Source organism: Saimiri boliviensis, chromosome 2 (assembly GCF_048565385.1).
Source record: "Saimiri boliviensis isolate mSaiBol1 chromosome 2, mSaiBol1.pri, whole genome shotgun sequence".
NCBI classification, from domain to species: Eukaryota; Metazoa; Chordata; class Mammalia; order Primates; family Cebidae; genus Saimiri; species Saimiri boliviensis.
In genome coordinates this window covers 43669954-43682569 of record NC_133450.1, presented here as the reverse complement: position 1 = coordinate 43682569, position 12616 = coordinate 43669954, and the positions used below count along the sequence as shown (strand labels likewise).

At 35.1% G+C, this 12616-nt stretch overlaps 1 protein-coding gene across 3 annotated transcripts in view; it reads left to right on the top strand.

The window, feature by feature from the left end:
• LRRC9 (leucine rich repeat containing 9) overlaps positions 1-12616 on the top strand; it is a 134825-nt gene that overhangs the window by 32238 nt on the left and 89971 nt on the right. For 2 of the 3 annotated variants that reach the window (XM_074393170.1, XM_074393168.1), the window contains 5 exons: positions 3744-3920; positions 5108-5225; positions 8111-8243; positions 10761-10883; positions 11740-11855. In XM_074393170.1, the coding sequence (XP_074249271.1) occupies positions 3744-3920; positions 5108-5225; positions 8111-8243; positions 10761-10883; positions 11740-11855 (667 nt within the window). The remainder of the gene's footprint in view (positions 1-3743; positions 3921-5107; positions 5226-8110; positions 8244-10760; positions 10884-11739; positions 11856-12616) is intronic. The other variant, XM_074393169.1, reaches the window with a different exon arrangement.

The window sequence follows — 12616 nt, the reverse complement described above, 5'->3', positions numbered from 1 at the left end:
CTTAGACTCCCAAGTAGCTGAGATTATAGGTACATGCCTCCACACCTGGATAATTTTTCTATTGTGGAGATGGGGTTTTGCCGTGTTGGCTAGACTGGTATCAAATTCCTGGCCTCGAGTGATCTGCCCGCCTCAGCCTCTCAAAGTGTTGGGATTACAGGAGTGAGCCACTGTGCCCAGCCCTAAACAGGATTTTAAAAAATTATTTCTGTTTCTTTTTACTTATTGTAAAGGAAGCTCTTTGCAACAAGTAGATTAGTGAAAAAAACATAAAATCAAAATGACTAAAAGCCATTTAGATAACTATGTCAGCCTGATAGTAAATTAGGTAGGTTTGATGGATTTTGATTAGCATTAACCTATTTACTTGGTTTTAGTAAGAGGAATCTTAATTTGTTTTAAGGAATAAATCAAATATATGTTAGCAGAATTTAAAATACTGTTTTTTGCTTTTAGCATACTACAAGCTTGGTTACTTTTCCTCTGATCTTTTATGTCTGTTAAGAAATAACTAAGTGCTTTAAATTGCTATGTCACATTTCTAGTTGTTTATTTAAGCATTGACTTCTCTTTTATTAATACTTTTAAGGCTAATGATTCAGTAGTTGAATAAGAAGTGTTTGAGTAGAACTAGGACCGAAAGATTTTCTCTTAAAATTACCTTTATGTCTTTAATAACAACAAAACATTGCATGTTTCTAAATGCATATCATTATTTCTTACCTTTGTTTCTTTTATGAAATATAATTATTATATTTTCCACTTTTCAAAAATCTTATTTTATAGAGACTTGCTAGTTTAGTGGATTGTTGCTACTATACCTTTATTATTATAGAATCATATTATTTACTGATGTGTTGCCAATTGAGTTACCCATTGACATCAGAAAACATTTATCAATAGGGACTCCAAGACATAAAAGATGCTGTCCTTATGCCTGAGAAACTGTCCTCGTTATAGATACAGTATATTTACAACTAAAAACAAAAATTTAAAACGCCAGAAAACAATATATAAGTGACTCTGTACGATCCCTTGGGGCAAATATGGGGTTTTGTGTGTCTTTTAAGTTGTAGCATCTAGCATGAGGCTAGATTAATAGCCAAGTATATATTTACTAATTGAAGCTTCCATATCACTTTATAGATACTCAACAATTTTACTTTGGTATATATAATGACCTTCAGTTATTAATCTGACTCTTTATAAAGATTTCATGCTGTACTATCTCAAGGAGCTATAGAAGCAGAAACTTTTTGTTTTATAGGGTTTTGAAGCTGTTATAATGTTGATTTAAGTTGGTAAGCCTGTAAAGTATTTATTAACCTTTGTCTAGGATTAAAAAGCATGTTTTAATAGATTATATTAAGCATCAATCATTTAAAAACTATGTACTCTACATTTGCTAAATGAGACCATTTATTGTATATTAACAAAATTTGTAGGCATCTTTCTGTGTAACTGAATATATTAGTCATTGATATATATCATTGTGAATGTTTATACATTCAAGACCTGCTGAATGAATGAAGATAAGGTACACAGTTCAGCTGACTCTAAAGGATTTGAACAGGAATTTTGATTAGTTTAGAGACCATACAGTGGAGAACATTGAATCCTCTACTGTAGGTGAAGAGTCTGAATATAATTTGGAAGGTAACAAATAGCTGCAAAGGCTTTTGTTTTGTTTTATTGGCAGACTCTGCACCTATAGAGAAGATCAGTGATCTCCACTATATGGTTTTAGACCATCATAACTTTTGTTCAAATCTTTTAAAGTCAGCTGAACTGTGTACCTTACTGTTCCTGAAGCAAATGCAACACTCCACCACATAAGTGGTTTTGTTTGTTCTCCTTCCTTCACCCAGAATGTTTTCGCGTACCTTGCCCTTACTTCATCATTGCTCAGCTGCTGAATTCCTGGGCAAAATAAAAGCGCCATGAAAAAAATCACACTTCATAGCTCCTGCATTCCTGGGGGACCAGCTTAGTAACTAGGTATTGTTTGTTCATTCCTTGCACGCATTCTCGAGAAGCCTCAAGCCCAATATCCACTATATAATGAAATCTTTATCTAAAATGCCTATAACCCTGGTTTCTACCAGAGTGCAGAAAGCTTCCAGGACATGTTATTTAGGGGAAACTTGACAGATTTAGGCCCAGCAAATGATCCCTCTACAGGAGGGGCAGTGGCTTCCCCACCTCGGATGATATTGTGAATTTTTTGTAGGTCCTCTGAACTGGTTAGCAGGCATCACGATTGATTGCAACACTATTCATATCTGTCTCCTCTACCAGACTGTGAGCTCCTCTGGGATTAGTTTGGTTTAGGCAGCCCTCTTTCCAGCTCTAAGGGAGAGATAATTTATAAGATCCTGGCTGCATAGTTTGTAAGTATTTGCTTGTGAGAAATACAGATGCCCTAAGTTAGGAGCTCAGCTGTTAGGCTCAAGGAGAGACTACCCATCAGGAAGCTCACCTCTATGATCGTAGCTCACACCTATTTCAGATCCTGGTTGATTATGTAGGTAAGGATCTAGATCTGTCATTAAAAGCAAATGTATTCCGTATAAGATCATCTGCTTCCTTCTCAAAATGATCCATTTTTCAATCTCATCTTAGTCTAGGTTCTGCGCTAGACAGGACCGGAATTTTATGAGTATGGCCAGGTGAGGGCAGCAGAGAGCAAACAAGCACTGTAGCGTTCTTACCTTCACACAGCTGGCCCCTGCTCCTCTTCCTCCAATTTTCAGATCAAATAGCTTAATGTCTCTGAAAGGCCTTCCCCAAGACCCTATCTTAAGTAGGTCCCCTTTGCATTCCTTACCCCAAGTTTCTCTTTAAAGCTTTTATCAGTTTAGAAATTTGATTTCTAGCTTTACTTGTTTAGGCTTCATTAGAGCAGACATTGCCTCTTTCACATCAGTGTTCCTAGTCAGGAAGTTATTTCAGTAGTCCAATAAGAGATCATGGTGATTTGGATTAGGATGGTAACAGTGGTGATGATGAAACATGATCATATTCAGGACACATTTTAGATGTAGAGCCAGACGGACTTGCTAAAGAATTAGATACTGGTAAGGAAGAGAGGAGAGGAGTATTCCTATGGTTTTGACAATCTACCAGTTAAATAGTGGTGCCATATACTGAGATGGAAAATACTCAGAGGAGCAGGTTTGGGATGAAGTGTTAGTTATGTTAGGTTAGATTCGCCTATTTAATATGCAGATGGACATACCAAGTAGGTAGCTGGATATTGAAGTCTGAATATAACCAGCTAAGTTGGGTAGAGATCAAGACTAGAAATAAAATGTTGTAATTTATCAGCATATATATATAAAGCCAAGGAACCAGATGAAATTATCTAGGGAGAGTGTTCATGGAAATAAGGGGTGGCCAAAGCCTGATCCCTGGGCAGTTCAACATCTAAAAGTCTGTCTGAGAAGACCCAGCAAAGAAAACTATGAAAGAGCAGCCAAAAAGAGGAAGGCATATGTAGTTTCCCTGAAGCTAAGAAAGAAAGTGTTTCAGAATGTGAGGATTGCTCAGCCAACATGTCTTTCAGGCCAAACAAATATGCAGTTAATGAATAAATAAACAGAGCCACACTTATGATTACTGCATTATTAGCGAAAACCACAAAATGAGCTATAACTTTTATCATATGTAATTTTGTGTTCTTAAACATTTTAAGGAAAATCTGTTGTTTTTTTCATGTATATTCTGTATGTATTCCCACTTAGGTTTAATTTCTGCTATGAATTAATTCTGTCACGTTTTTGTGCCTGGGACTTCAGAATATATGGTATTACAGGAGTAAAAGTAAAACGTGTCATTAAAGTTAACAACCGCATTCTGAGACTAAAATTTGAAGAGAAATTTCAAAAGTTTTTGGAGAATGAAGATATGCATGATTCAGAGTAAGAAGTTGAATTCTTTTTTTTTCTGTCTTCCACACATCTCTGTGTGATCTTTAATCCCTTTTTTTATGTATATATTTTAAGTTCTGGGGTACATGTGCAGAATGTGCAGGTTTGTTACATAGGTATACACATGCCATGGTGATTTGCTGCATCCATCCCCCTGTTATCTACATTAGGTATCTCTCCTAATATCCCTTCCCAATCCCCTCACCTCCCCTGCGATACTTCCCCTAGTCCCCCGATACCCTGACAAGCCCTGGTGTGTGATGTTTGCCTCCCTGTGTCCATGTGTTCTCCTTGTTCAACACCCACTTATGAGTGAGAACATGCAGTGTTTGACTTTCTGTTCATGTGTCAGTTTGCTGAGAATGATGGTTTCCAGATTCATCCATGTCCCTGCAAAGGACGTGAACTCATCTTTTTTATGGCTGCATAGTATTCCATGGTGTATATGTGCCACATTTTCCTTGTCCAGCTTATCATCCATGGGCATTTGGGTTAGTTCCAAGTCTTTGCTATTGTAAACAATGCTGCAATAAACATATGTGTGCATGTTTCTTTATAATTGAATGTGTTATAATCCTCTGGGTACATACCCAGTAATGGAATTGCTGGGTCAAATGGAATTTCTATTTCTAGATTCTTGAGGAATCGCCACACTGTCTTCCACAATGGTTGAACTCCCACCAACAGTGTAAAAGCATTGCTATTTCTCCACATCCTCTCCAGCATCTGTTGTGTCCTGATTTTTTAATGATTGCCATTCTAACTGGTGTGAGATGGTATCTCAATGTAGATAACAGGAGGATGGATGGTTTTGATTTGCATTTCTCTAATGACCAGTGATGATGAGGTTTTTTTCATATGCTTGTTAAGGAAGAACTTTACAAAAGTTTGACTTTATTTGTACAATTTCTATTTTAAAAGTTTACATGATTAAAAATATACATATACTGTGTTAGTAAATGTTTCCTTTTTATGCATCTCCCATGGCTAGGATGACCTCATAATTTATCTACATTGAACTTGTTTTTGTGGTTGAAGGCAGGGGAGCTATTAATAATGATACTAAAACATTGCGTGTAAATGAGAAATATCCCTAATGGGACATATGGTTATCTTGTCTATAACTAAGCTTTTGTGAAATCAGTCCTCAGACTTTCTCTGTTTCAATTATTCTCAAGGAGGCACCGAAGAATGCTGGAATGCCTTTTTTATGTTTTTGATCCTGAAGTTACAGTGAAGAAAGAACATCTGCTACAAATACTTGAAAAAGGATTCAAAGAAAGTGAAACAAACAAGGTAGCATAAAATGTTATTTAGAATAATGCTTTCTTCCTAATAAGTGGAGCTCTGCCACTGGTTAAGCATGATTCCCAATCCTTTTATCCATATTTACAGTAAACTTCTACTGCTGTTTCACAAAAAGCTTACTGTTATAATGGAAATTACAGCATCTTTCCTCTTTGGAGTATACCAGAGTAAGTCCATTAATTACTACTGCCTCACCCTACTTAATCCTTCTAGCATCTTGTTTTTCTGTTGTGAGCCTTTTGTTGATGGATTTGAAATCTGCTTTTTAAATTGGCTATAAATCTTTAATCTGCTATCAACTTTCCAGAGTCTTCTCTATCTTGAAACAATTCAATCACTTAACTCCACTGTACTTTCTAGCTATTGTCCTGTTTTCACTTTCGTTTTACTGCTACCATTTCTTTATTCTCTACTTCACTATCCCCATCTTGCTGCTGATCTTGCTTTATCATTGGTCACTTCTGATGCCCCAAATATCCAATCCATCTTTCTCAGCTAAAGATTCTTGCAAAATAATTCAAACATAAGACTCCTTCTAGTTTTCTGATTCTCCCCTGCTACCCCAAACTTTTGCATTTGCCTTGTCTACACATGCCTTGCCAAGTTTTTAATGGTTATCTTTTATTGAATTTTACTCAGTTTTCCAAAATTGTTCAAACAAACAACTCCTCTTCTATTTTATCACTTTAAGTAATGTGTGTAATTTCATAACAACTACAACTGACATAAACAAGTTTGGGAACAAAATTAACTGACTCTTGGTAAGCATACAACACAACTGGATACAACAGCAGTACATCTGTCTTTTTAAAAGTTCCATTTTATTCCTGAACTGCAACCATACTATGGGTTATATAGGCAACAGAAAATACTGGTTAATCCTGCAAATTGATTAAGTGTTAGTTAAGTGGTGATCAACTGAGAATTTTTGTTAAACACATTTATTTAATTGAAGGGTAATCATTTGTGTGCTTTTTTTTTTTTTTTTTTGAGACAGAGTTTCGCTCTTGTTACCCAGGCTGGAGTGCAATGGTACGATCTCAGCTCACTGCAACCTCCGCCTCCTGGGTTCAGGCAATTCTCCTGCCTCAGCCTCCTGAGTAGCTGGGATTACAGGCACGTGCCACCATGCCCAGCTAATTTTTTGTATTTTTAGTAGAGACGGGGTTTCACCATGTTGACCAGGACGGTCTCGATCTCGCGACCTCGTGATCCACCCACCTCGGCCTCCCAAAGTGCTGGGATTACAGGCTTGAGCCACCGCGCCCGGCCTTGTGTGCATTTTTCTACTAGTTCTTAAGAGCAGGATCTGTGTTTACAGAGTAGATTCTTAGTAGAAATATAGTGAAGGAATAGATGTTAGATGGATGGATAGCAATCATACCTACTTGTATACCTCCATATGTTTTCTTCCTCTTAAAATATAATTTCCTTTTAAATTTCTGATTATTTGAATTGTGTACAATCTTCAAAGCCTACTCATGATTTCATTACCTCTATAAACTCCTTCCTAATCTCTTCAGTTAAAAAGTATATCTTATTTGATGCACCTTTTAATACCTTGTATTTTTTGAATTACTGCATATAGTTTCTACTGTGCCTTTATTAATTGAGGATAACCACTAGACTGTAGCCTTACAATGCCATGCACATGGGTTATAGCAAATGTATATTTAGTGGTGTTCATTGAAAGTCTGAGAAGGTTACTTACTGGGATGTGGAATTTGTGGTCGGATAAGCTCTATTGGAGTATAGTCATCCATCAGTATCTGTGGGGGGATTGTTCCAGGACTCATGAATATACCAAAATCTGTGAATATACAAGTCCATTATAGAAAATGGTGCAGTATTTGTATATAACCTACACATATCCTCTTGTGTACTCTAAAACTCCTCTGGACTACTTATAATGCAATGTAAATACTATTTAAATGGTTGTTATACTGTATATGCTATTTGTATTATTTTGTATTGTGTTTTTTTCCCGAATATTTTCAACCCATGGTTGACTGAATCCTCAGATGTGGGAACTGTGGACATGGAGGGCTGACTGTATTTCTTTTTTTGCAATTTCTTTGGATTGCAGATTTCAGTAAGAAAAAAAATATATAAGTAATTTGGCATTCACAGACAAGACATAATTCTAAATAATTTGGCTATTAATATTAAACTAACAGTAATTTCAAACCTTTGAGACTGTGACAAGGACAAATAGACCTGAATTCAAATCTAATTTTGCCAATTACTAGTTCTGTTCTTGGACAGATTGTATAATCTCTTTTAGCTCTAGTTTTCTTACTACTAACATGTAAAAATAGAGATTTTTGTTTTTTAGAGCTACTTTCACAGCAAGCAGGTAATGTGAACTTTACTGATAATACTTTTCAAGGAATAAAGTTAGGTACAATACAAACTAGGATTTCCATGGGTTAGCACAATAAAAAGTTGTTTTGTTTCTGGAAAACAATGTAGATCATTAGACCAAAAAGTTATAGTAGAAGCAAGAATCTTCACTGATATAATACCTCATTCCATTAGATTTTCTTTTTGGAGTTAGCAAGATTACTAGTGGAGCACTCATTGAAAGCTATTGCTCCTGCTCCACATAGTATTGTCAGTCTTGACTGTGGCTGCTTTTCCAGGAACAAATTTTGTTCTGCATAACTTTTTATTAACCTATTTGCATATGAATTTAAGATATATAAATGGCTTTGCCAAATGCAGTTGCTCCTGAAGGTTATCTTCTTTTCACTGAGTCCAGCCTGAAGATTTCTTTGCCCAGACACATTAACATAAAATAATGAACTCTCTATATTGAAGTTGAAGTATTGTCAATTTTATAAAAATACTGAGACTTTGTTTTTTCTTTGCAGCTGCCTCTCAAAAAAGAAGCTGTCATTCTTTCTAACAGTCTAAGTATAAGTGAGTGTCCCAGAATTGAATTTTTACAGCAAAAGCACAAAGATGAGAAGAAACACTCTCTTAAGCATGAGCTCTTCAGGCATGGTAAATACAAATATGCCATGTTTCTGAACTTTTAAGTTCTAAGTCTTCAAATTCATTAAGTATTGTGTTATCATTTCTGATACTTGGTTTTATCAACCCAGAAGATGTTCTTCAAACCACTTTATTTCATATTTACCAGTGTAGTAATACATGACTTTCTCATGATTAATTTAGCGACACTTTAACAGATACTTACTGAGTGATTACTACGTCAGCATTAACAGGAACATTTGTTACTCAATATTTAATCCAACTTTTCAAGGGCACTTTTCACAGTCTGCCTTTGTTCATTATGTTGTGTCACAAAAACTCAGCATGTGTGTGTGTGTGTGTGTGTGTGTGTGTGTGTGTGTATGTATGTATGTTACACACACACACACCAAATTCACAGGAAAGAGAAAAGAATGGCCCATATATGTGATAATTATATAGAGTATGCTGGAAGGTAGGCCTTATTTGGCCCGAATCATCATCATGTAAGATGATAAGAAAACCTAGGTTTTAGTTAAAATTACCTGAAGACAGATTGGAAATTGTGTGGATTGCCTTGTAACTTGTCTTATGGAAGATAAACTTTTGATATTTTAATTCATTCATAGTTACCAGTACTTCATTTGCAGCTTGAATATGTAGAAATAAAAGTACACAAACCAATTTATGGTACACTTCTGGGAAAGATTCCCTGGTACCCACAGATTAGGGAAAAAGACTAGCTCATCATGTCCTTCTTACCTCATCCTCTTCCACTTTACATTCTTTAGTTCTACAAGTATTTATTGAATGCTTATTGTGTGTTAGGCTCTGAAAGGGATACAGTCTATGCAAACTAGACAGTTTCATCTTTATAGTGCTTAAAATATTAATAATCACATAAATAAATATAAAATCATAATTATCATATAAGAGCTATAAACATGAAGTATTAATGCATAGTACCAAACAATGTATAATATGGAGAATAGATAGGTCAGGGAGTAAGGAATTTAGTCTATTCTTATTAGACCTATTCTTTAGTCTCAACCATCCAAGCTACTAAAGCAGGAGTCCCCAACCTGTGGCCACAGGAGTCCCCAACCTGTGGCCACAGACTGTAACCACTGGTTACAGTCTGTGGCCTGTAAGAAACCTGGCCACACAGCAGGAGGTGAGCAGTGGGTAAGTGAGCAAAGCTTCATCTGTATTTACAGCCACTCCCATCATTCATATCACTGCCTGAGCTCCACCTCCTCTCACATCAGTGGCAGCATTAGATTCTTATAGGGGCTTGAACCCTATTCTGAACGGCACATGCAAGGGATCTGGGTTGCATGCTACTTATGAGAACCTAATGCCTGATGATATGTCAGTGTTTCCCATCATCCCTGGATGGGACCGTCTAGATGCAGGATAACAAGCTAGGGCTCCCACTGGTTCTACATTATGGTGAGTTTTATAATTATTTCATTATATATTTCAGTGTAATAATAATAGAAATAATGTGCACCATAAATATAATATACTTGAATCATCCCAAAACCATTCTCCCATCCCCAGTCTGTGGGAAAATTGTCTTCCGTGAAATCAGTCCCTGGTGCCAAAAAGGTTGGGGACCTCTGTACTAAAGATTGGGTAGTCAGAAATTGGGTTAATTTAATTCTATAAGAACAACATTCTAGGTTCCAGACTATAGTTCTGCTAAGATGATTCATTCTGAACTAAATTATGTGTGTTTTGCAGTTTTTAATTTAGTGAATAATAATTTTTAAAGTAGGCAGGTTATTGAGTCTAAAAAGAACTCCGTAACTCCTTACTTGAAAACACCTTTTCTTCTTTATCATTCTTCTCCATTTTCACATTAAGAAATACCTCATGATGGTCTGCTAGATCCTTCTGGAATATTTTCCAAAACAATTAGGTTTCCTAGTTTACATTTTATATTTTGTATATAGTAAAAACAAACAAATAAAATTCATTTGAATGTTATACGTATTGTGATTAGAAATTATGTTTTTAGATTCTTGACTTTAGGATTTACTGAATCCCAAGGATCCTTAAGAATCTAAAGGGAAATTATTACTAGAATAATTACTAGAAGAATTTAAAGGGAAAAATTACTTATTTATTCATTACGTAGACATATATTGAGTGCATCTCACTATCTAAGCTATGTGCTAGGTGCTACTGAACTTTTACCCAGTTAACAACAATGAACATTTATTTTTAATTACTGGGAAAACTTTTCTAAATTATTGTGTTCTTTCTTTCTCCCTCTTCTGTAAAGCTTTGCTTAATATAATCACACCACTCCTCTTTTATAATGATTTCATTTATTCAACAATATTTGTTGAGCATCTATTTTGGATTAAACAATGTGCTATGTGCTATACAGTAGCAAACAAGAGAGCCAGTATCTCTGCCTTTACAGAAAATACAGTTTAGTCTCAGGCCAATAAAGAAGGTTATGTTGGAAAATTATTAAAGCAAATTATTCTTAAGAATTACTTGTGTTTTTTATTTTATTTATTTTTTTATTTTTAGGCATCCTCCTCATTACAAAAGTTTTCCTTGGCCAGAGTGTTCAAGCCCATGAAAAAAAATCCATCAGTCAATCCAACTATCCATTGGTTAATTCAGTGTTCATTCCTCGAAAATATTTACTAAGTATGTCTGTCATAAAGATTAATGTGGTTTCATGTCTCTAAATGAAAAATGTGTTTAATACAGATACTCACAGTTTTATTTCTACTTAACAAAGTTTGTAGAATTTTCTACAAAAATCTGTTACTAGCCACTAACAATTTTTCTATTCCATACCTCAAAGATATTTATATATGGGTGTGGGTAGATAGTTAATATGGCAAATTTTAATTTAATTATGTATTCGTGTGTGTGTGTGTGTGTATATATGTGTGTTCATTTTCAAAGAATTAAAAAAACACCCAACTTTTAACAAGAGTTTTAGAGAAACAAATTTGTCAAAATTACCTGGCCACAAATTGAATAGAATAGTGAAAAAGTATGAAAAGGAAAAGGATATGAATATAATTAAGCACGACTAGTGTATGTAGTGAAAAGATGACCAGTAAGTATTTACGTAATTAGAAGGGGCCAGGCACAATGGCTCATGCCTGTAATCCCAACACTTTGGGAGGCCAAGGTGGGTGGATCATGAAGTCAGGAGATCAAGACCATCTCGGCTAACATGGTGAAATCCTGTCTCTACTAAAAATACAAAAATTAGCTGGGCGTGGTGGCAAGTGCCTGTAATCCCAGCGACTTGGGAGGCTGAGATAGGAGAATTGCTTGAACCAGCAAGTTGGAGAGGGTGACAGAGACTCCGTCTCAAAAAAGAAAAAAAAAAAAAAAAAAAAAACGGCTAGAGCAGAAAGGATGAAAGAAAAAAATCCTCAATAATATAACTTGCAATTTATTGAGTTTGTTATCTGTTAAATTAAGAATGAAAAAGTATGTTTCAATCTGAGGAAATGTGTTTGCTTTGCTTTTGTTTTTACTCTAGATTCTGTCATGGGACAAAGAAACTGTGATTGCAGTGTTCGACAGTACAAGTGGTTTGTCTTTGATCATGACCTTGTTTTGCCAGAATACATTGTTGAATTTGAGTATATTACAATGGTATGAATTGTTACATATTTTTAAAGACTGGAAATCCTTAAATGGGAGCAGAATAGTAATTTGAAGTCTAATAATGCTATGTCAAGTTAAGAAAATACAGTTTAGTCTCAGGCCATTATGTGCATGTGTGTATATTTGTTATTTTGTGAAGAACAACTTTCAAAACAAGTCCTTATGACACCTAAATATTTTTAATGCAAATATATCACATGATTAATATATGGCTGTACTCTTGCTGGAAAAGATTCAGTCTACTTAGAAGATTCAAACTACATTGAAACTACATTGAAGACTAAACATGAAAAGTTGCCTTTACTTTAACCTCACTGCCATTCCCTTTCACCAGGGGAATCCACTGTTAACAGTTTTAAGGGTTTGCTTTCAGTCCTTTTTCTATGCACTTCATATCTAATAACAGATACCATTTGACATAGTAGAAACAAGGTCTAAGTATTCTGTGATTTTTTTTGCCTTTGACAATATCTTTTGAACATATTTCCACTTTAGTACATATAGAGTGATGTTTCATTATTTTGGTGGCCACATATTATAGAATCTGTCTATATGAATCTATTCTGTTTCATTGAACTCTTTCATCTTATTTTGGATCACTATCACATTTGTTTTGCTTATTACAAACTTCATGTCTTGACATGTGATAGGGATAATCCCCTTCCTCTGTCACCACTCATCTTTTTAAGCTTTTTTGACTATTCTTAAACATTATCTTTTTTCTATAAAAAATTTCTATAAAACAATTT